This window comes from Sus scrofa, chromosome 8 (assembly GCF_000003025.6).
Source record: "Sus scrofa isolate TJ Tabasco breed Duroc chromosome 8, Sscrofa11.1, whole genome shotgun sequence".
Lineage (NCBI taxonomy): Eukaryota > Metazoa > Chordata > Mammalia > Artiodactyla > Suidae > Sus > Sus scrofa.
Genome location: NC_010450.4, coordinates 82,654,188 through 82,676,935, shown reverse-complemented (window position 1 = coordinate 82,676,935; position 22,748 = coordinate 82,654,188). Strand labels below are relative to the sequence as shown.

The 22,748-nt window shown below is 44.9% G+C and overlaps 1 protein-coding gene across 7 annotated transcripts in view; it reads right to left on the bottom strand.

The window, feature by feature from the left end:
* Window positions 1–22,748, bottom strand: part of ZNF827 (zinc finger protein 827) — a 187,132-nt gene that overhangs the window by 106,756 nt on the left and 57,628 nt on the right. For 6 of the 7 annotated variants that reach the window (XM_021101535.1, XM_021101538.1, XM_021101537.1 and 3 more), the window contains exons 4-5: window positions 21,977–22,457; window positions 3,817–4,050 (exon numbers count right to left, since the gene is read on the bottom strand). In XM_021101535.1, the coding sequence (XP_020957194.1) occupies window positions 3,817–4,050; window positions 21,977–22,457 (715 nt within the window). The remainder of the gene's footprint in view (window positions 1–3,816; window positions 4,051–21,976; window positions 22,458–22,748) is intronic. The other variant, XM_021101536.1, reaches the window with a different exon arrangement.

The following is a 22,748-nucleotide window of genomic DNA, read 5'->3' as shown; positions in this document are numbered from 1 at the left end:
GGTTATATTTTCCAGGTCAGATCAATCTAAATATTTAATTTTTCATTAATGTTTCTGAATAACTCCAGCTTTCCAGCTACTTGGGGTTTTTCCTTTGTTTGTTTGTTTTTTCTTTTTAGGGCTGCACCTGCAGCGTATGGAAGTTCCTGGGCCAGGGGTCGAATCAGAGCTGCAGCTTCAACCTACGCCAGAGCCACAGCAACTTGGGATCTGAGCCTCGTCTGCAAACTACACCACAGCTCATGGCAACACTGTATCTTTAACCCACTGAGCAAGGCCAGGAATCAAACCCGCATCTTCATAGATACTAGTTGGATTCATTACCACTGAGCCGCGACGCGACCTTCTAGCTACTTCTCTCTCTCTTCTCTCTCTTTTTTTTTTCAATTTATTGGGGATTCGTTGATTGACAATACAGGTCCTTCTACTTAAAGTACAACCGAGACAGACCGATAAAACCTTGTGTCACTTAGGGCATTGCATCACACTTGTGATCACACATCTATTCCATAAGTTTTCAAAGCCACTAGCTGTTGCAAAACCAGAAGTTAATAGTGACGATTCTCTTAGTCTGCGTGATGTTATATGACCTCTGTGTCGGACTTCAGGATTTGGGCCTCCTTAAATCAAGACTTCTGGGAACTGTCTGGCAACTATGCACTTAGCAGAAAAGTTTGATTCTCTTGGCTGCCTTGTGTCACATAACAACAGGTAGTTTCATCCGACCCGTGGTTTCCTTCGAGTGGGCGCCTTTCTTTATGGAATCAATTTACTGGACCCAGCTGTTAGGCACTTCCCAATTAATGCCTAGGACCTGAGCTACAAGGAAGGAAGAAAACCCAGATTTTTCTAAACATACAGTGACTGAAAAATTTAGCCTGGTCGCCAACGCATCTGTGTTTTTCCCGTAAAACATAAATGTCAATTTGGAAAACAATATGCCTACAGAGGTTTCTCCATGTAGGAAAGTCTCACATGATATTTGACCTGGCCACTTGCCCAACATCCACCGTGAAGGAGTTAAATTAATTTAACACCGGAAATGAGGCAGCTGAAATTGTTGACTAGTTTCCTCTTATTAATTCAATGAAAAGACTGCGAGGGGCTGAAACTACTACCAATCGTAGCATCTCATCTCAAGGAAATAAGTAATGGAGAAGGAAAAACCTTTCATTCCACATCTTAGCTATTTCTTGGATCAAAACTGAAGGAAGGAAAAAAAAATGATAGCACACAGGGTGGTACTTTTCTCACCCGACTCCTCCCATCCAGATCTTCCCCCACCGCAGGACAGAAGACCAAAACCGAAAATCAGCGAGGCAGGAAGCAGTAGGGACTCCCACTCACAAGAATGCCTGCAGCGAGACTTTGGGGTATCAGGTGAGGTGAGCCTGGAGCAGCACTGACGACCTGCAGAGATGCTTTGAGACGTGAATTATTCCTCTTCTCTATAGAGGAACAGGAAATATCATGGAAGTCAGGGCCTGAAGACACTTGACAGGTCCCTTCCTCAGATGGCTTTCGGGGCATAAGCCGTGAAATTGCTAAAATTATAACTTGAGTAAAGAGAGCATAGGAAGTTTTTCCTTGACATCTTCCTTCTTTCAAGAGCACTGATCTACCCATGATTAGAAACTCTAATATCCACTTTAAACCTAATAAAGGTGAAGTTTAAGGTCCTCTTGATCTTGAGGCTTAGGAATGAAGACATTCTTTGTTTTTGGGTTTTTTTTCTAAGTCACACTCCTATTTTTAGAACTTGGAAAGTTCTTGGCAATTTACTGACCGCAGTCTGTTAGACGGTAGAAGGATGACATTCCAAATGCAAAGCCCTTACTGAATTCCACTGCCCTGGACTACTTCTGACTAGGCCACAAGCATCTCGAAGGTGGGGACCATGATGTGTATTTTGTTGACCTAAGTCAGAGCATGCGGACTGCTGGGAAATTCTTTCAGGGCAAAACAAGAGTTCTCTTAATCTTGTAAGAAGTTCTCATTGCCACAGCCTGAAGCAGGGCAGATGCTCTTTGGAAATATGACCAAGTCATCCATTCAACTATTGTTGAACCCACAGCACACGTACTCACTAACACTCAACGTAAACATTTAGAAGAGCCGTTGCTGACCACAAACATCATTCAGTGTGCACAGCTGTCTCGCCATATTCTATTTCATGATCTCATCGTGACCTAGCAAATCATTTTGTACTTCATTGCCTGAATCGCATCATCTAAAAGGATTAAGATAATACATTTTCCTTAGAGAACATCTTTCCTGAAATCTCATTGTTGCATATTATCTTCTGATGCCACCCCAGCTTTCTCTGCTCACGATACTGGCTACACAGAAAACTCTGAAATTGAAATATTATCCACTAGAATCTGACCATTAGGAGAATTGCTGTTGGAAGAGAGGGAAAGTCATACTACGAAAGAGTATCTTAGGGAAGAGGAATCAGAGAGGTGTGTGTCTTCTCTGAATGGACTGGGAAACCAACAGACAGATTACTTTGCGTCACCAAGACCTTTTGACACAGGAAGGAGGGTCCAAATTATGAAAATATCTTGGCTTGAACATCATCTTTTTAAACTTTCAGCTTTCAGCAATTAGCACAATCTTGCTAGATCTCCCATTTATATGGGAGAAAATACAGCGCTATCACCACAAAGTTTAGAAAAATAGGGCTCCAATAAGGATGTAATGATTGTATTGTGCTTTATCTATAACAAATCATGTCCCCCTGAAGTCCCAATGTGTTTTAAATTGACATCCAAGGAAAGAATTCTGAACCCCACCAACTGGCAAATACAGGAATTTCAACTGTCAAGATACAATGACTCTAAGTAAATAATTATTCATTTCTTACTTTCCAGCTTACTGGTCAACCAGAAACAGACTAGTTTATGAAATAACACAGAAAAGCAGTCTCCCTAATACATGGCTCACTTTCACCTTCCAACCATAGCAAGCAAGTTACAAACTGAAAACAGTTTGTGATTCATATTAGCATTTTTGAATATAGTTTCTAAAAATTATCTTTAAGCAGCAGTGAATTAAGGATGGGGGATATGCCTTGGTAAGCATCATTATTGATACAACTTTTCTTTTCTTCTGGAAGTCACACCATGAAATTTAAAACACTATAAATTTTCACTTGTTCTGAAGGGGATGGAGCAGACAAGAGAATGGGTAGGAAAAAAATTTCACAAGATAACCCATTTTGCCAACATTTGATAGGCTGGAATGACATTTAGATACTAATAAAAAATTATTCATTTGTCTCAGGAACTTAGATTAATTATTATAATTTTCCTTTATGAGATTTTCTATTTATAAAATCTCATTGCTACTCTATTGGTAATCATTTCAAGTGCCATCTTAATGGTTTATTAAGTTCAGAAAAATATGGTTAGTGGTTCTTAAAGAATAAAGTATAAAAACACCACAAAATGCAAGGTCCCCTATTAGGAAAGAATAGCTATTTTGATCAATTAACAGAAGTGCTTTGAATATCATTAGAACCCATTGAAAATTATGACCCACATCATCTTAGAGAGCGGTACTGTTTCCCAACAATGTGCAGTCCTCATCAGGAAACGAGGAGTGTATGTAATAAGACAGGTACACAGCTATCATCCGCAAACAAACTCATACACACAACACAGGAATTTAAGCCAAGCACCCAATCATTCCTGAATTCACCGTCATAATGTGATGTTGCTGCCATTAGGCTAATTATAACCCTTGTCGGAGGCAGCCCAGTTGGCTTGCAAGTGATGGCGTCAGCATGTGAGTATTTTAGAATAAATCGAGTACCTGATAGTTTCATGAGAAGTTCAGATGCTGCTTTGACCGACATATCCCGCCTTAGTACGTTGCCCTTCGCTTCCTGGGGCTTAAGTGTGTCCTCAGAGATGCTTGGGGCTGGCACTTCAGACTCGGGGCTGAACACATAGCTGGACCGAGGCAACGTGGCACTTAGGGCCTCCTCTTCCTTAGGCTCCTCTTTCACTTTAAAATTAAGATTCATGGGCTCCTTCTGATTTGCAGCTGTCAAAAGAGGAAAGGGATTTCATACATACTCGTAAATGAAAGGCCACTTCCGCTCTTCTCTTCACTGTTCCCAACTTAATAACGAGGCATGGAAGATATGATGACATCGTGCTGACCCAGAGGGGACCACAACCTCATCACAATAGTCTGGGCCCTGGGCACAAGAGTACAAGACTCATTAGCATAGGACTCGGAAGGGCGTGGGCGTCTGAATCTTTGGAATCTATCATATTTTAAGAAGTGCTGCCTCCACAAAGTGGGCATCTTCTCTTTGGTTTCCCTCCATGTCTTCTTTCCTGTATAAACTGCTGTCTCTCTGACCTATTAGCCCTCTCCCTTCTTAATCCTATTAGAAAATAATGCTTTCAGATAGTTACTCTGCCATCAAATATTGAATATAAACATGAGTCAGAGGCAATAGCCAAAACAAAAACCTCAGGGCGGAATGGTGAGGTGAGGACAGAGAATTTGCCAAAGAGAAAAGCTCAGAGTAGAGAGAGATCACTTTTGCCTTAATTATAAGCTGACTGCTACCATTCCACAAACAATGGGGCATGCTCTGGGCATTGCTTTCTTCATCCATGTCTGTAGCCCAAGTCATCGCCGAGTCCGCAGCGGGCATTGTTTAAAGAAAAATATTTTATTTTGGAATACTTTTAGACCTGCCAAAAAGTTGCAAAGATGATTCCAAGAATCCCCATACATCCTTCTCCCAACATTCCCTAAAGCTGACATTTCTGTAACCACAGCGCATGTGTCGGAAGGAAGAAGTTCATGTTACTACGGGCTAAAGTCTGATTTTATTCAGACTTCACCAGTTTTCCCACTAAGGTCCTTTTAGCATTTTGATATTGGTTGGCTGGCATGGAGGGTGTGGTCAGGCAGTGCTAACAGGCCTGTTAAGGGACGGACTCTGTGGCTTGGTGACACCATGCCAGGCCTTCACCCACTGAGCTACATATATTTTCTGGCCTTTCTTACGAAAGACCAAGAAGGAAGACAAGCAGCTTCTTCCACCACTTGTCATGTTCACAGGCATCTTGCTCCCCTTTAAAGGCCATGTGGTAGGACTTTAGGTTGGTTACATTAGGTGAGTTGGTACCTGGAGAACTAAGATCTCATCCTAACATAGAAATGCTTATTAGAACGAGCTTTCAGCCCACTCCTGTTTAACAACAGCAACAAAAAGGATGAAAGTAAATCCTCAAAGCAAACACCTGCCCCCACCCAGTACACAGACACAAAGTCCTTTCTTTCTACCTCGGGTCCCTCTAAGAAGTTTCATTCTGGAATCACAAGTTTACCCAGACCAGCGTAATGTGGCAACTGGACCCTAGAGGATCCAGTTTGGAAGTGACGTTTGCAAGTTTTACTACCAAGAAGACAAAGAGCCAGGACTAGAACCCAGGCCTGTGGACTGCCCACCTCTGTCCCTCACCTACCTCCACCAACGCCTCCATCTCTGGTCTCTCTGTTATTCCAACGCTTGACTCTAACTTGACCTCCAAGTCTATACTGACATATCAGCTTCTCCATGAAGACCCTGACCACTCTGATCAAAACTGCAGCACCCACCCCCGCCAAAGTAACCCCAATCACTCTTACCCCACTCCAACTTTCCTTTTTTTCCAAAATATTTATCACTGGGTAACATCCTGTTATGGATTGAACTCTGTTTGCCCGACCTGCCCAAATATATATGTTGAAGCCCAACCTCACTCTGTGGCTGAAGTTGGAGAGAGGGAAGTAATTAAGGTTCAATGAGGCCACAAGGGTGTGGCCCTAATCCAAAATGACCAGTGTCCTGACAATAAGACAGACACAAGTGATGTGTACACACAAGACAAAGGCCACGTGAGGACAGTTAACAGGGAGGCCGCCGTCCTCAAGCCAAGGAGAGAGGGGCCACAGGAGAAACCAAACCTTCCAGCACCCTGATCTTGGACGTCCGGCCTTCAGGACTGTGAGAAACATATTTCTGTTGTTGAGGCCACCAAGTCTGCGGTATTTCGCTATGGCAGCCCAAACAGCCTAATCCACACTATATAAGTCTTAGTTATTATGTTAACAAGTCATGGCCTGTTCCTTCAACTCAAAGGTAGGCTTCATGAGAGCGGGGATCTTGGTTTTAATGCTGCTGTATCTTGAGTGCCCAGCACAGGACCTGGCACATAGAAGGTGCTCAACATCTATTTCCTGAATGAATAAAACAGGTTGGCCATAGATCAGGAATATCTGTTGGGTGTCATTATTACCTGTGGGAAACAAAAAACAGGAATCTCAAAATACTCCACCAAAGGCAATCAGAAGTGCTTTCCCCGGACTGATCATCAGACTGGGGCTAAGATCTTCCAGATAAAGTTAAAAGCTTTTGCTTCCACACCACAGCGCTTCCTGAGGTGTTTCTCAATAATGGCCTGGACTCTGGCATTACTAAAGGAGGGACCCAGAAAATCTCCAGGAAAGTGTTGAAAATCTAGCCCTTTGGGGACAGTGCCATTGGAATCAAACCCAAGGGGACAAAGACAGTCTCCAGAGCAATCCTCAGGCATGTACTTCTGACCTCCACAGAAAGTAGCTCCTAAGAGGATCTGGTTTACTTAGTACCTTTTTCCTTTTTCAACCTCTCCTGGAGGGTGGGGGTAGGGATTGCTGGCCCCTCCTAAAGCTTCTCTCACTCGAATCCTTTCTTCCAGAATCTTTCATAAAACCCTTTCTAGGAGTTCCAAGGTGGCACAGCAGGTTAAGGCTCTAATAACTGTCACTGTAGCAGCTCAGGTTGCTGCTGTGGTGTGGGTTCGATTCCTGGCCCGGGGACTTCCACCTGCCTTGGGCATGGCAAAAATTTAAGGAAAAAAATCCTTTCCAAGAGCATTCTTAGCCACAACAGAGTAATTAAAGGAAGTGTTGCCTATTAAGTCTGCCATGTTGATTCTTTAGGATGGAACAATAAAAAATGAATGGTTATGTGTTTTTGGTTTTTGTTTTTTAGGGCCACACCTGCACATATACAAGTTCCCAGGCTAGGGAGTGAATCCGTGCCGTAGCTGCCAGCCTACACCACAGCCATAGCAATGCTAGATCCGAGCCACATCTGTGACCTATACCACAGCAACACTGGATCCTTAACCCACTGAGCGAGGCTAGGGATTGAACCTGTGTCCTCATGAATACTAGTCGGATTCGTTACAACTGAGCCACAACGGGAACTCTGATAACGTATTTTTTAAAAATGCTTCAGGTCTGGAGTTCCCTGTCGTGGCTCAGTGGTTAACGAATCCAACTAGGAACGATAAGGTTGCGGGTTCTATCCCTGGCCTTGCTCAGTGGGTTAAGGATCCGGTGTTGCTGTGAGCTGTGGTGTAGGCCAGCGGCTACAGTTCCGATTTGACCCCTGGCCTGGGAACCTCCATATGCCGAAGGAGCGGCCCTAGAAAAGGCAAAAAGACCAAAAAAAAAAAAAAAAAAAAAAAAAAAGCTTTAGGTCTGTAACTTTTTTAAAAAATACTTTTTTCAGCTACATCCGTGGCATATAGAAGTTCCCAGGCCAGAGATCAGATCTGAGCTGCAGCTGTGACCTACGCCTCAGCTGCAGCAATGGTGGATCCTTAACCCACTGCAGCTAGCAAGGAATCAAACCCATGCTGCCACAGAGACAATGCCAAATCCTTAACCCACTATACCACAGTGGGAACTCCAGGCCAATATCTTTTATTTTTGAAACTTAAAAAAATTCTAAAGTGAGGCTAAGAAAAAGATAAGAAACTATGGAGACCCTAGAAGCAGGTCCAAACTACCTAGAGAGACCAACCACTAAGCCAATGTTCTCTGAAGATATAAGTCGCTTATAAGATAAAAGAATACATGCCTACATACGGCTTATGGAGGAAAAAAGATATTTAGCATTGTTAGCAGAACCTAGATTTAATAGAACTGCAATAAGACACTTAAAAAAAAAACAAGGCAAGCTGTATGCTGCTGTTTTATAAATTTGCAAGGTACTTCATACCTGGTTTTCATTCTGACAATGTCAAGAATGACATAAAACTAGCAGTGTGTGGGGAGGATGTAAATACAGCTAATGACATATCAAAAAAATATGTGGGAAACACTCATTTGTGAAAGTTTTAAGTTCCCAAGCATTTGGATCTAAGCAGATGATATAAAAATAGAAATATGAAGGCTACCCTGCTTTCTTTCAATTACTAGAAATATTTACACTGAGAATAATATATAAAGCCCTACATTTTAAAATTAATATGACTGAATAATTGCCATCATTTTTTATTATCTTACTTTAAAAAAAAACCCACTATCTTTCTACAGGGAAAGGTGGAACTAAAGATGTTTTCTTTTCTCTTTGGGAAAATTGCTGAGAGAAAAGCAATAATTTATGACTCACTGCATAGACTTTCCTACTACTAACAAAAGATCTGTGCACATATGGAACTTAATTCATAAAGGACTTTTGCAGCAACTGCCTTGACTTCTGTTTATGTATCTTAAAGCTTCCAAATACTCCACTTCCAACGCAGTGGGGAAGCTCCACTAACCAAGAGGCCCCTTCTCTCACTGTTCAAACATTTTATGACCTAAGCGACTCTGATGAAACAGTATGTATATCCGTAAGTTCATGAACTCAGTGGAGTTGGGCTGCCATTGAAAGGAAACAAATCAGTCTTTTGAGGATTTAGAAAGGATTCAAGATAAAGGCTAATGGGGGAAGGAATGAGACAGCCACTGGAGTAAAATGACTCCAAATTTCTAACTCTAATAGGTCAGCATTAATGAGTTGTAACCCATCTTTTTAGAGCATCTTGATATCATCAATACATATCAAGATTCTGTCTAAGCCCCCCTTCCACCCCTAACCCGGGCCAATACTATATAACTTCCTTAAAGATCAGTATTTGTTTCAATAATGCATACAACTAGCTCTGGAATAGTTAGACAGCAATTGACCCTTCCGTCAACCACAGGAGACAGGCAGCACTACTATTTTCATCTTAGAGGTGAAGGACCTAAGGTCCCAAGAGGTTAGCAGACTGACCCCTCCAAGTCACAGAGACACGACACTTCAGGGCTCTGGCTGAAGATGCACCCAAGCACTCACCTTTCTCTCAAAGACAGTCCAAGTGCCTTTAAGAAGGCTACTAACCCAGGCCATCACACTGTGAACTTTGGACAGAAGAGCACGAACGAGGCATTGCTAATGAGAAATGAAGGAAGGATGGGGTGTACCCTGAAGGAAAGGGACATCGTCTGCTAGGGAAGAACTTTGTGAAGATCCGAGAGGGTAAAAGAGGAGGCAGGGACCGAAACATGACTGCTTCCCTCTGGTGAAGGAAGACAACACTCTCCTTGAGTTTAATAAGACAGAGCTCTCAGGAGTTCCCATTGTGGCACAGCGGAAATGAATCTGACTAGCATCTATGACGATGTGGGTTCGATCCGTGGCTTCATTCAGTGGGGTGGGAATCCAGCATTGCCATGAGCTGTGGTGTGGATTGCAGACACAGCTCAGATTTGTTTACTGCAGCTGTGGCATAGGCTGACACCTGTAGCTCCAATTCGACCCCTAGCCTGGGAACTTCCATATGCCACAGGTACAGCCCTAAAAAACAACAACAAAAAAGAGTTCTCTGTCAGTTCAGAGTCTGGCAATTTTGTGAATGCTGAACTGCTACATGAAAAGCTAAGCTAGGCCATTGAGAACTGTATTCACTACCTCCCCCTGAAGCAGAGCCAAAGGCTCTTTGGATCTGGAAGGAACCACAGATTGGTGGTTTTCCAATAGTGTTCCAAGGAACCCCAGAACAAGCTCTAGGGGTTCCAACAAATGTTAGTTTCAAATTTAAGCTTCTAAGATTTCTTTTTTTTTTCCTTTCTTTTCTTTCTTTTTTTTTTTTTTTTTTTTTTTTTTCTTTGTCTTTTTGTCTTTCTAGGACTTCATCCACAGCATATGGAGGTTCCCAGGCTAGGGGTCAAATTGGAGCTACAGCTACCAACCCACGCCACAGCCACAGCAACAGCAGATCCGAGCCTTATCTTCGACCTACACCACAGCTCATGGCAATGCGGGATTCTTAACCCACTGATCAAGGCTAGGGATCGAACCCACATCCCTATGGATGTTAGTTGGGTTCACTAACCACTGAGTCATGACAGAAACTCCTAAGCTTCTAAGGCTATTAAAACTACTTTAAAATTTAATTTTAAAATGTGGACCCTCATCTCTGTTATATGTAAAATGTCAACTCACTGGAGACCTCTGATGTGTTAGATAATTCAGTGTTGTGTATCATTTGTAATGCAGTTCCTCCTGCTCTTTAAGGAGTGGTAGTGTTCTAGCAATATGTCAATGACAGGGAAGTGGTTGACTATGCACTGATCTTCCCCCTTATTCAGCCTGTGCAGTTATGGTACGATGAGGGTCTACAGGCATGCCTTAAGTCAGGTTTTCTCAGTCTCAGCACCACAGACATTCTGGGCTGGATAATGTGCTATGGGGGTCTGTCCCACAAACAGAAAGACCTTTAGCAGCATCCCTGGCCTCTACCGACCAGCTGCCAACAGCACTTCCCAGTTGTGAAAACAAAACTTTCTCTCGACATTGCCAACTATCCCCAGAGTACGCCTCTGGTTGAAGACCACGGCCTTAAATTAAATGCCAGGGGAGGAGTTCCCATCGTGGCGCAGTAGTTAACGAATCCGACTAGGAACCATGAGGTTGCGGGTTCGGTCCCTGCCCTTGCTCAGTGGATTAACGATCCGGCGTTGCCGTGAGCTGTGGTGTAGGTTACAGACGCGGCTCGGATCCTGCGTTGCTGTGGCTCTGGCGTAGGCCGGTGGCTGCAGCTCCAATTCGACCCCTAGCCTGGGAACCTCCATATGCCATGGGAGTGACCCAAGAAATAGCAAAAAGACAATAAATAAATAAATAAATAAAATAAATGCCAGGGGAGTTTCAGGTATATCTATCTGCTTTGATGACCCTCCTGACCATGGCAGATGGAAGAAAGACAGAAATATACAAATATAGAGATATCTCTGGCTCTGTCATTGATAGAGTATTTAGTATGGGCTGAGGGTAGGCTATTTACTTGGATTAATGTATCTGAGCCTCTCAACAACCCTTTGAAACAGTACTACCATCATCCCCGTTTTGTAGATGAAGAATCTGAGACTAGAGAGATTAAATAGATTTCCAAATAATGGTTATCAATTAAGTAATAACCAAGGAGGTAATACAGAATTATGGATAGCTTTAGTACATACGGAAAGTTTAGGATGCTTCCTGTCTGCCCTTTATCATGATAAGGACTAAGGGCAGCTGCTAAATGCTGTCTACTTCGAAGCAAAAACTTTATTATTATACTCTTCGTTCAAGTAGCAGAATAAATTTAATTAAAGGGATTCCTTGATTACGAGGTGAACTGTTAAAAATATTATCTCATTTGCCACAAGGTCCCTTTGTATGTGGTATTTCTTAAAACTGCAATCAGCAAAATAAATTTAGAAATATACTAGATGCTTACACTGCAATAAGATCTCATCCTAACACTAATTTCATGTTTTGGGCTTATCACTTAGCAACTTTTTTTCAACTGCTGGACTTTTAAGTAAGTAAATATAATAAATGAGAATCTTAAAAATAAAGCTATATTTAAAATACATAAAATACACATTCTTTGTGTTTTATAATATGGATCTGCACTCAAGATTTTGCTTGGAAAAAATGGGCTTAATGTTTAAAAACAAACAAAATGAAAACCATGACTGTTTACTGCTCCCTTACTTTACAATAAGAAAACCTAGCCTCAGAGAATGATATGACCTTTTTAAAATCACACAGATCATTAATGATGGAACCAGAATCAGAGCTCGACTCTCCAGATTACATATCAGGTCTGTTATAACTACCCGTGTTCCCTTGTAAGTAAGTATACATAAGCATGTACGATTTGTCTGGGGACTCGGGGTTTTTTTGACAACTTGACACACCCTGGGTGAGAAGAAAATAAATTGCCTTCTGAGATCATAAGGAAAGCCAAGATTTAATTCAATAATAATTAATAACAGTGGAGCATATTCCATTCAAATAGAATGTTTAAAACATAAGCTAAATATTTTCAGATCTTGCTCTCTCGTGAGGTAAACCACTTAATTGGCCTTAAGTAGTTTCGTAATTAGTGTTTCATAAAGTTTTAACCATCTTACATTTCTTACTGTATTTCACTGGATTTCTCATCCCCATCTGAGCTTCTCCTCAGTCACACGGATCTATGTCTCCTGACCAGGGCTTCGCAGGTTCCCTGTGACAGCCACTGTGATTATAGACAGAGTGACAAAGGGCAAACCAAAGCTGGTCCTGGAGCAGGGTCAAGAATACTAACAATACGCAATGCCACAGAACTTTACATAAATAAATAAGGCTTTTCTCCGTGAGTGAAACTACTAAAAGCCACACCTAATGAGCCAGCTCAGCTATCTGTGGTCATCCACTTAACAGACAGGATATCTCCCTTGTCAAGAGCAGGAAGGACAAGTCCTGGAAAAACCCATCAAGCCTCCAGCCGGGAGTAAATGTGAAAGAAAACTGCATTTTAAATTCACAGTATTAACACATCCAAAGAATGAACTGTAGGAATGGCAGTGAAGTGATTTGCATGTATGAACAGCTTGAGGTGACTTGAGACTAGAAAAAAAAAAGAAAACCTAAAGACTGGATAATACATTTCCAACACTTTTCAGGGAAGTCGGTGACCATCTGCCCCAAGTGACATCTCCTCGCGATTGCTACACTTGTCATTTTAAATTACTGTGCCGACATTCTGGGTCATACATCGGTATTTTAATGACTTTTGTCTTTATGGAATACCCAGGGAGTCTGAAGAACTGTAGGGGGTTGGAGATTGCAAAGGGGCCATCACTCCTCCTCTCCCCAAAAACCCACCCCTTATGCCCTGGGACTCTGGCTCCGCCCCTCAAGAGGTGGAGATGTGTTTGGCTTTGGTCAATGGAAGGTAGCAGAAGTGATGCTGGGCCAGTTCGGAGCCCAGCCTCCAGAGGCCTTGAGCCTTCTGCTCTCTTCTTTGGAACTCAGCCCAGCTATCGGGTGGGGGAGCGCAGACCAACCCACTGAAGGATGGGAGACCCTGGAGGACAGAGAGAAGCCATCCCAACTGGGGCTGTCCTAGATCAGCCGGCCTTAGGCGACCTGGCAAGGCCGTGCAAGTGGATGAGTCAAGAGAGGCTGGGAGAAGCACCCTGGTCAGCTTTGCCCAAAGTGCCAATCCACAAACGCCTAAGCTAGGTAAAGGGCTATTGTGCTGCACTGCTCAATTGCGGACCAGTCTGTGACTTAACTCAGTGTTGGACAGTCTCCAGTTCCTAGACGTGGCCCTACAAGCTTAGGTCCTAGATGACATCGAGATACTCACACACTTCAAAGCTCCCTTTTGAACAGCCTGCTTTCTTTTCATGGACCAGCTCTCTCTTCATCCTCTTTTTTTTTTTTTTTTTCCGTCTTTTTTGCCTTTTCTAGGGCCGCTCCTGTGGCATATGGAGGTTCCCAGGCTAGGGGTCGAATCGGAGCTGTAGCCGCCAGCCTACACCACAGCCACAGCAACGTCAGATCCGAGTCGCATCTGCAACCTACACCACAGCTCACAGCAACGCTGGACCCTTAACCCACTGAGCAAGGCCAGGGATCGAACCCGCAACCTCATGGTTCCTAGTTGGATTCGTTAACCACTGAGCCATGACAGGAACTCCTCTTCAACCTCTTTAAAGCACTAGGGAGCTGGTTGTGAATTTGCAAATCTTTCAAAAGTAAAGTATCACAACCTCTCAAAACCTGACTTCCAGAATGGGACCATTGGAATATCTTCCTTATTACCCACCATGGAAGGCACTGGGGATGCACAAAAGATAAAGACGTTACAAAGGACCATCATCTTCTCCTCCCTGCTCCCTTTAGCAATTTGAAAGGAAAAGGCTAGATTGGTAGAAAAGGCCAGACCAGTACACAAGCAATAACACAGGCAGCAAACTGGATGTGAAGATTCTAAGTATCATTGGAATTCAGGACGGGGAGGGGGCAGGGGCAGTAAGGACACGTATGCGGCCCAATGCCGCTAGAAGTGTCTACAGAGATACAGAACCAATGCAAGTCAGAGGTGCATTAAAATAGCTATTTTCGGAGTTCCTGTGGTGGCTCAGTGGTAATAAACCCGACTAGTATCCATGAGGATGAGGATTCGATCCCTGGCCTCGCTCAGTGGGTTAAGGATCCAGCGTTGCTGTGAGCTGTGGTGTAGGTTGCAGACGAGGCTTGGATCCTGAGTTGCTGTGGCTGTGGTGTAGGCTGGGAGCTACAACTCCGACTGGACCCCCTACCCTGGGAACCTCCATATGCTGTGGGTATGACCTTAAAAAGACAAAAAAAAAAAAAAAAAAAAAAAAAGCTATTTTCACTTAATAACATTATTAACCCTTCAAAAGAAGTTCTTTTTCCCCTTCCCCATTTTATCTAGCAGGAGGAGGATATATGGAACTCCATGGTTCCAATGACCGGACCTTGTTGCCTGAAGGAAGGCAGGTGAATGGCAACGCAGGGGTGGATCTGAGCTAGTGAAGGAAAGCTTAGCAAGTCTCCTGAGGGGGGAGATACTATTACTCAGTAGGAAGGAAGGAGGCAGGGGCACAAGCTGATGCCAGAGGTACTGGAAGAGGCCATTAACACCTTGGAAGCCTGGAGAGGGGCTCCTGGGGTACAGGAGGTCTCAGAGAGGGAGCTAGAGGGGCAAGTGGTCTACGTGTGAGGTGACAGCAGGAAAGGCTGCCCTTGAAGGGATGGGTTGTGGGTGTATTTTGAAGACACAAAAAAGCCACCCAGATTAGTGATTGAATTAGCATGCATTAAAAATGATGCCATGGTTGGAAGCCAAGGAAAATAAACATTGAAGCAGACGGAGGTCAAAAGACAGTTCGCTCAACCGAGAAAAAAAAAAATTGGGTAACAGCTAATTAAGCGGTCAGGAGCCAAGCTTCGAAGTTAGGCAGAGCTGAATCTTGGCTCTTTTCGGCCCTTGTCGCCAAAACCCTTTAAGCCTCAGCTTCCTCATCTATCAAATAGGTGTAATATTAAAAGGGCTGTTGGGAGGGTTGCAAGAGAAATTACAACAAATTGTTGGCATGGTGCCTGGTTCATTGCAAACCCATCTGATTAGTAATAAGGCTCATGACAACAGGAGAAATAGCAACAATAGTGACAACAGGAGTAAGAAGAAAATAGACTTCTGAGGGAAGGAAAAATGACTTTGAGCAGAAACACCAACTTTTGATCAATTTTCTCAAGAGCCTATCAAGATAAAAAAACTGCTCTGAGGGGGGCTGTAGAAGGAAATAAACTCTGTCCAGCACATTAAAGAAAGAAACGTCTGGATTCCAGCCATGACCCTTACTTTAGTCTTGGTTTCCTCATCCACAGGCTTGTTACAAGACAATGTATTTCCAAATACACTGGAACTGGTCTTACTGCTCAATTTGCACTAAGAATGCCTGAAAAGCCTAAAAGCATGAGTATGACTTCCAGGGGTGGCCAACACACAACATCCAGAAAATGGCTCCCTGGCTGGGGACCCTGGCTACCTCTACAACAAAGGGATAGAGAAGAGAGCCAACTTTTGGTTGTGCCACCTCCTTCCTTTGTGATTTGGGCTGTAGGCAGGATGCTGGAGACTGGCTGCCTGGATGAGAATCCCAGATCTCCCACATAGTGGCTTAGTTGACAAGAACCGGTTTCTAAACCTCTCTGTCTCTCAGTCTTCATCTGTAAGGGGGGTATCCTAACGGTCTCTCCCACCAGGGTTGTTATGAAGTTCAAAGGGGTTAAAGGGCCCAGAGTAAGCACTACATAAATGATCGTTACGGAAAAATCACAGACAGTGAGTAAACGTCACCACGCCTCCAGCCCTGGAAGATGGAGCCCATGAGTGTAACTCCAGGCCCCACTTGCTTGTAAGGCCACCTGCTCCCTTCTGTGACTCAGATCAGCCATCGTCCCGTGGAGGAGCAAGTCACCGAAAAACAGGAAAGAGTCACACTCTCCCTTCTCACGTGAATCAGCCACCAGGTTCGGGAAAATCCAGGATTTCCAAAGGGCATCTGGGCGGTCCACACATAAGAGGTCCTGCAAAGCGGCTTCTGACACCAGGAATTTCTAGTCACATGGTCAGGTATGCCCATTATGAGAAAAGTCAGGCAAGGCTAAAAAGGGCCAAAACGAAGATGCAAAGGAAGGCTGTCAAAAGTCAACCCCTTGGGGAAGGCACCCTTAGGCGTGGGGAGTGGGAGACCCCCAGGCTACTTGCACTGAAGCTTTAGGGCGTGACTGACAGAAGGCTGGCATTTCCTTAGAAGAAGGCTCATTTGTTAAGATGTTTGACAGAAAGCTCATCAGAGCCACCAGGCAAAACAGATGCCTGCTTTACCAGGCATTTCTCATCCTACCTTCCTCAGCAGCACAAACAAAGCTATCACTGGATAGGGAGCTGCACTTTCCGGACAAACCATACTATAACTGCAGGTGCATAAAAGTGTGGGAAATAGATGGAGGTGGCAGAACAAAGGCCTATGGGAAACTGCAAGATACAACCCAAACATTCACAAGCTCCCCTTGCTTTATTCAAGAAAACTTTTGCTATTTTACGGCTGAACTCCTAACACCTTCGGAACAATTCGGCTTGGACCCATTTGCAAGTAACTGCTTTCCAAAGTCCATCTCTCGTGGTTAAAATGTTTTGGGCCTCGATTTTCTGAAATTAATAGAATGTGGGAGACAGTATAAAAGAATTTTATAAAAAATTTCTGCCCATTTCCAAATTGAAAAATAGTTGAAAAAGGGTTGAATCCAATGACTTGGGTCTTTTATTTTTGAAAAACCAGGGATGAAAAGATAAAAAGATATTTCCAGCCAACAACTGAGATGCCAAGTTTCTGTCAACCACTTGGTTCGAATCTGGAGAGTTAAAATTAAATGTTATGTCTTGCGAAGTGCAGCTTTTGGAAAAGAGGAATGCTGTGAGGCCACTGCAGGCAACTCTTAATCAGGCGTCTGATGATGGTCCTCTCGGTTCCTAGATGTTCTAGATGAGTCCCGAGACTTTCTAATTCTAACTGGAGAACATTAAGATGCTTCTTTTAATTCTTCTGTCATGAGGCCCCACAAGAGAAAACACAGCGCTCCGTGACCATGACTCACCCAGGCCTCTGGTTCATGGCAACCTTGACCTACAGTGAATGCCTCAGACCCAGTGCACACTGCCAGGCCCTTTCCATGGTCTGGGATCGATAGTGAGGGAAGAGAGCTGTACTGAAAAAAAACTCTAGCTTTCTTTTTTTCTTTTTTTTTTTTCTCTTCTAGGGCCGCACCCACAACATATGGAGGGTTCCAGGCTAGGGGTCTAAGCGGAGCTGCAGCTGCCAGCCTACACCAGAGCCACAGCAATGCAGGATCCAAGCCGTGTCTGTGACCTACACCACAGCTCACGGCAACGTCGGATCGTTAACCCACTGAGTGGGTCCAGGGATCGAACCCGCAACCTCATGGTTCCTAGTTGGATTCGTTAACCACTGAGCCACGACAGCAACTCCACAAAACTCTAGCTTTCTGAGAACAACAACAACAAACAAAAAAACACAAAAGAGGTACCAAGTTAATAATCTTCCACATCAGTCCTGGCTACATTATAATATTATTTGAGGAAAATCATTTTAAGAAAGCACCAATGTCTAGATCTCATCCTAGACCAACTAAATCCTCACTGCCAGCGGTGGGGCCGGACACTGGCATTTTTAAAAAACTTCTCAGATAAGTCTAATGTGCAGTCAAAATCAGAACTACTGCTCCACTAGGGAGAGAAGGCACAGAAACAGCAGGAACGTGAAACCCCTCTCGCCTGCACAGCCCCAATCACAGGACCACTGAGTCCTCTGCCCTGACATGCAACAGTCTGCATCTGCCCTCCTGGCTTCCAAGAGAGATCTGTGCAAATGCGCAGGGCTACAGCCCTCAAAGGCCTGCCTCCTGGGCTGAAACTCAGGGCAAAGTTTACAAAATTATCTTTCCGTCAGCCCAGAAAGCCAGCAGCACAGGCTGCCCCATCCTTTTCCCTGAATCAATTACGGTGCTGAGCCTGGGAAGCCTCGGTTCTAGGGAGCAACATTCATCTTGAAGGACCAAAGGATGCTAAGTGTGGGCGCAGGTGGAAGAAGAGGGGATGGTTCGGGAAAGGAGTTTGATTTCACAATCACAGACGCTGGGAAACCTCAGCATGGGGCAGGGGATTTAGAGGCATTCCACCAGCGATTTTCCATCCTACTGGGTTCCCTTAGGTCAGTTTTTACGTCTCATTCGTTGAAGGAGCAAGAAAGACCCCCCCTTTAATAACCATGCAAGAAAGAATCAAGTGTTTTCCATCTCCCTTTTGGAAACAAGAAGGTATGTACACACTTGAATTTGTCACTGTGCTGAGTTCTGCAGACAGTGACTCGGCTGGCACCGAGGCTCCCGGCCCTGGCGCCCACAAACAGCTGCACCCTACAGCCCCAGCAGGTGCGTGCACAGAGCCCAGCTCAAAACCCTGGGCAGGAACAATGGCGCCGTTATGACACTGAGGGACAAAGCCCGATGCTCACCAGGACTGCCCGCCATCTGATAAGGGAAAGATAGAAACTCAGCCACAGCTCCCTGAGGTTTGGCCTCTTGGTCCGGGGATCACAGCCACAGCCACGGCCAGGTAGAGCACCACAGTGACAGCAGCTATCAATTACAGGGCCCGGCTCACCAGAGAGTGAGTGGAATAAAAAAAAAGAAAAAAAAAAAATCCCCCTTCCCCCGAAAATGCATTCCTTTCTTTTCACATATCTTCTCCTCCTGAGAGCTGCCTTGCTACTGTCACCAAGTTTACATTTACATCCAAATACGCACACACACAAAAAATTACCGATGCATCTCACTCCCCAGTGACTTTATAACAGGTTGCTAGGTAACAGTGCACACAAGTCAGGTTTCAGGACCTCTAGTAAGCCACCATAAAATAGCTGCATGGGCCTTTTGCATAAACAGCATGCATTTGTTATCTGTTTTCTTTGCCAATTGATCGGTCGGTAAATACTGCAGCTGCCAAACTGTAAACAAGTTCCCATCAATAGCTTTAACTAAGAAAACAGAACACAGTATACGATTTGGGTGCACAGTCTTTCACCCCAACCTACCAAATTGGCTTCTCCTCTTGTGTTTTTCCTTTTTGCAAACCTGGCTTTCGGCAGCCCCAGGCCTTCTCTTACGCCTGAGACTGCGTCTGGGGCTAATTACAGCCTGAGGTGAGGCACACACAGCTGAGCCGGGAAGGAGTATTAGCAAACCTTCCTCCATCCCCTCTCCCCTTCCTCCAGGTTAAAAACTTTCTGGAGTCCTGGAGTTTGGGGTAACCCCTTCCTAAGAGTTCCTCACCCCCACTAAGATCCCCTGTCCGCTAAGTAAGGAATGTCCTCCTTTCTAAGCTACGCAACGAATATGCCATTGCATTCCCTCCCTCGGGAAAGCAGTAGAAGAGTCCCGAAAAGCGGCCCCTTGTGCTATGATATTGGCAGGAGACCATCAAGGCACAACCAAAGATCTCCCAGAAGTGAAGACTTAAAAGGCTCAGCAGCAAATGGAAAACCAGAAGCCTGCGTTTCCCCCGCATTTTCAAAAATGTTTAAGCATAAAACTCAGGGGCTCGAAGAGCACGTGTCCCCCTCCATCTGCCTGGACGAGAAGGCCGGGGAAGGTCGTCCGGGCCACAGTCGAGGCACCTGAGCTCCGGCGACTTGCTCATTCCCGGCAGCGGCCACGTTCACTTGCCTTTGCCTTTGATGCCTCCCGGTAACGTTTCCATCTCTGCTCATTTCCGACACCCTCCCCTCCTCATTTCTTCCAACCAGCGCCTTGCGCTCCTGGGGGGCAAAGATCTGGGGTGGTGAGGATATTCTGGAAGACCTGCCTGACGTGTCACTGAGCAAAGGGACTTCAGAGTGAAGCAGAACCTCTAATTCACCCGGCGATGACATTTAGTGAAATGCGACTCACAGTCCATTTCAAGGGAGGCGGCGACCAATTATTCTCCATTTAAAAGGGTATTGTCAATCTCCAAAGAGCGGAAATGGCATTTGGAAATCACCGTGGGGACTGCCATCTTCACTCAGGGACAGAACCATTTCCCAGCTGACCTTTCCCCACGCACCACGTCTCTCACAAAATTCAAAACCAGACTTTAAAACATATACTGAGTAGCAGCACAGTCCCACAACATGTTTTATCATTCCAAACAAGGCAGGAAAAACGGGGCTTCCTCAACACCTCCACACCCCAGTTCAACTCCACAACTGCATCAAGGAAACAGGGCACGGGGTGGGGGGAGAGAATAACTAAGATAGCGCGTATAATTTGAAAAGTAAAAAGCGGTATCAATTAGTCATCACTTTTGTAACATAGTCCATCTTCTTTCTACAAGACCTTGGGGCAGGTGGAAAACAATGTTTAAAAAAAAATTTTTAGGAGTTGTCGTCGTGGCTCAGTGGTTAACGAATATGACTAGGAACCACGAGGTTGAGGGTTCGATCCCTGGCCTTGCTCAGTGGGTTAAGGATCCAGCATTGCTGTGGCTCTGGTGTAGGCCGGTGGCTGCAGCTCTGATTAGACCCCTAGCCTGGGAACCTCCATGTGCCGTAGGAGGGCCCTAGAAATGGCAAAAAGACCAAAAAAAAAAAAAAATTTTTTTTAAATTCTGCTTTACAGTGAAGTACCCAGAGCAGTTATGTCATAGAGACAGAAAGTCGAATGGTGGTTACGAGGGCCGGGAAGGAGGGTGGAATGAGGAATTCTTGTTTAATGGGTCTAAGGTTTTGGTTTGGGGTGCTGATCGAGTCCTGAAGATGGATGGGGATGATGATTACACAACGGTGTGAGTGTATTTAACACCAAAGAGCTGTATATGTAAAGATGGTTAAAATGGTAAGTGTCATGTTAGGTGTATTTTACCATAATACAGAATGTTCTGTTAGAAAAAAAAAGCAAAATTTAAAGACAATCTTCATCGTTGGCTCAAATTTTAAAACTCTATAATTTCCAAATAGTCATCTGCATATATACTTCCTTTGCAAATCTTTCATATCAAGGCAATAGAGAACCTGAACAATGCCAAGCAAGATGTGCCACCATACAAGCACTTTACGGAACCCAACAGGGAGACAAGTTAAATAGGGCCCAAGTTCACACAAAGAACTGTCACCAACCTGGGCCCCCTGTGACCGGTCCCCTCCCAGCAAGAACTCATAAAGGGGAAAACAGAAGAAAATCAACAATCCTTCTAGACCCAAACCACCATGCTGACTGGTTTCTAGACCCCAAATGCCATGAAAAACAACCAACCAACCAACGACCAACCAAACAAACCAAAAAACTCAAGAAAATGTTTGAGAATGCGACAGTTAGAATTTAAAGGGACCTTGAGGAGTTCCCGTTGTGGCTCAGCAGTAATGAACCTGACTAGCCGTCCACGAGGACACAGGTTCAATCCCTGACCTCCATCAGTGGGTGAAGGATCCAGCACTGCCATGACCTGTGGTATAGGTTGCAGATGTGGCTCAGATCAGGCGTTGCTGTGGCTGTGGTGTAGGCTGGCAGCTGCAGCTCCAATTCGACCCCTAGCCTGGGAACCTCCATATGCTGCAGATGTGGCCCCCAAAAGACAAAAAATTTTTTAAAAAATGGGGCCTTGGAATCACTCAGTCCGACTGGCTCATTTTACAGATGAGAATACTGGGAAGGAGAGGAAAGGGAGGAGAGAGAGAGGCGACACCCTTCTTCAAGTACCTGACAGCTTCATGAGAAAATCGGACGCCATCTTTACAGAGATGTCCTGGCTGAACAAGGCGGATGCACTGTTGGCCACGTACTCGGAGGGCTCTCTCAGCTTTGCGTGGTTGGCCGGCCTGTCGGTAGCATTCAGAGTAAAGGAGGTTGGCAGGCCATTATCTTCCTTGGGCTCCTCCTTCACCAGCAAAGGCGAGACGCCAGCCCCACCCTGGCTAGTCCTCTCTGGAGTGCTGGACGTCATCATGGTCCCCACTAGCTCAGTCCCTCCTCCTTCCCTTTGCTGCCCCAGGCAGGCACTGTCACTGAGGTGGGGAGATCCCTTGACATCGGGGTCTGGGATCTCCTCCTTCACCTTGGCTTCTGTCCTCAGGAAGTGCTGATGGCAACGCATGTGGAGTTTCAGGCTGAAGTGGCGGGAAGAAGTGAAAGGGCAGAGCTGGCACTGAAAGGTCTCTCCCCGGTCCTGGTGTTGATGAACCTGACGGAGAAGCAAGAAGAATGAGCTCGCCTCTGTGTGCTAATGGAAAACGCCCTGCTGTGCATCCAGACGACTCATCAACAATTTCCTCACAGTGCAAAGGGCTGGCCCAGGGAACCAGAGCTCCCCAGGAGCACCTCCTTATGTGCCCTCGGGTCATGAGGGCCATCTGTCAACATAAAGCGGGTCCAGGCTGGTTAAGGGTCCATTAGCAGAGCCACACTCACGACTGAGGGAGTTGTCTGCCAGTGGAGCCAGAATCCTCCCAATACTGTACTCATCTCATCTTGG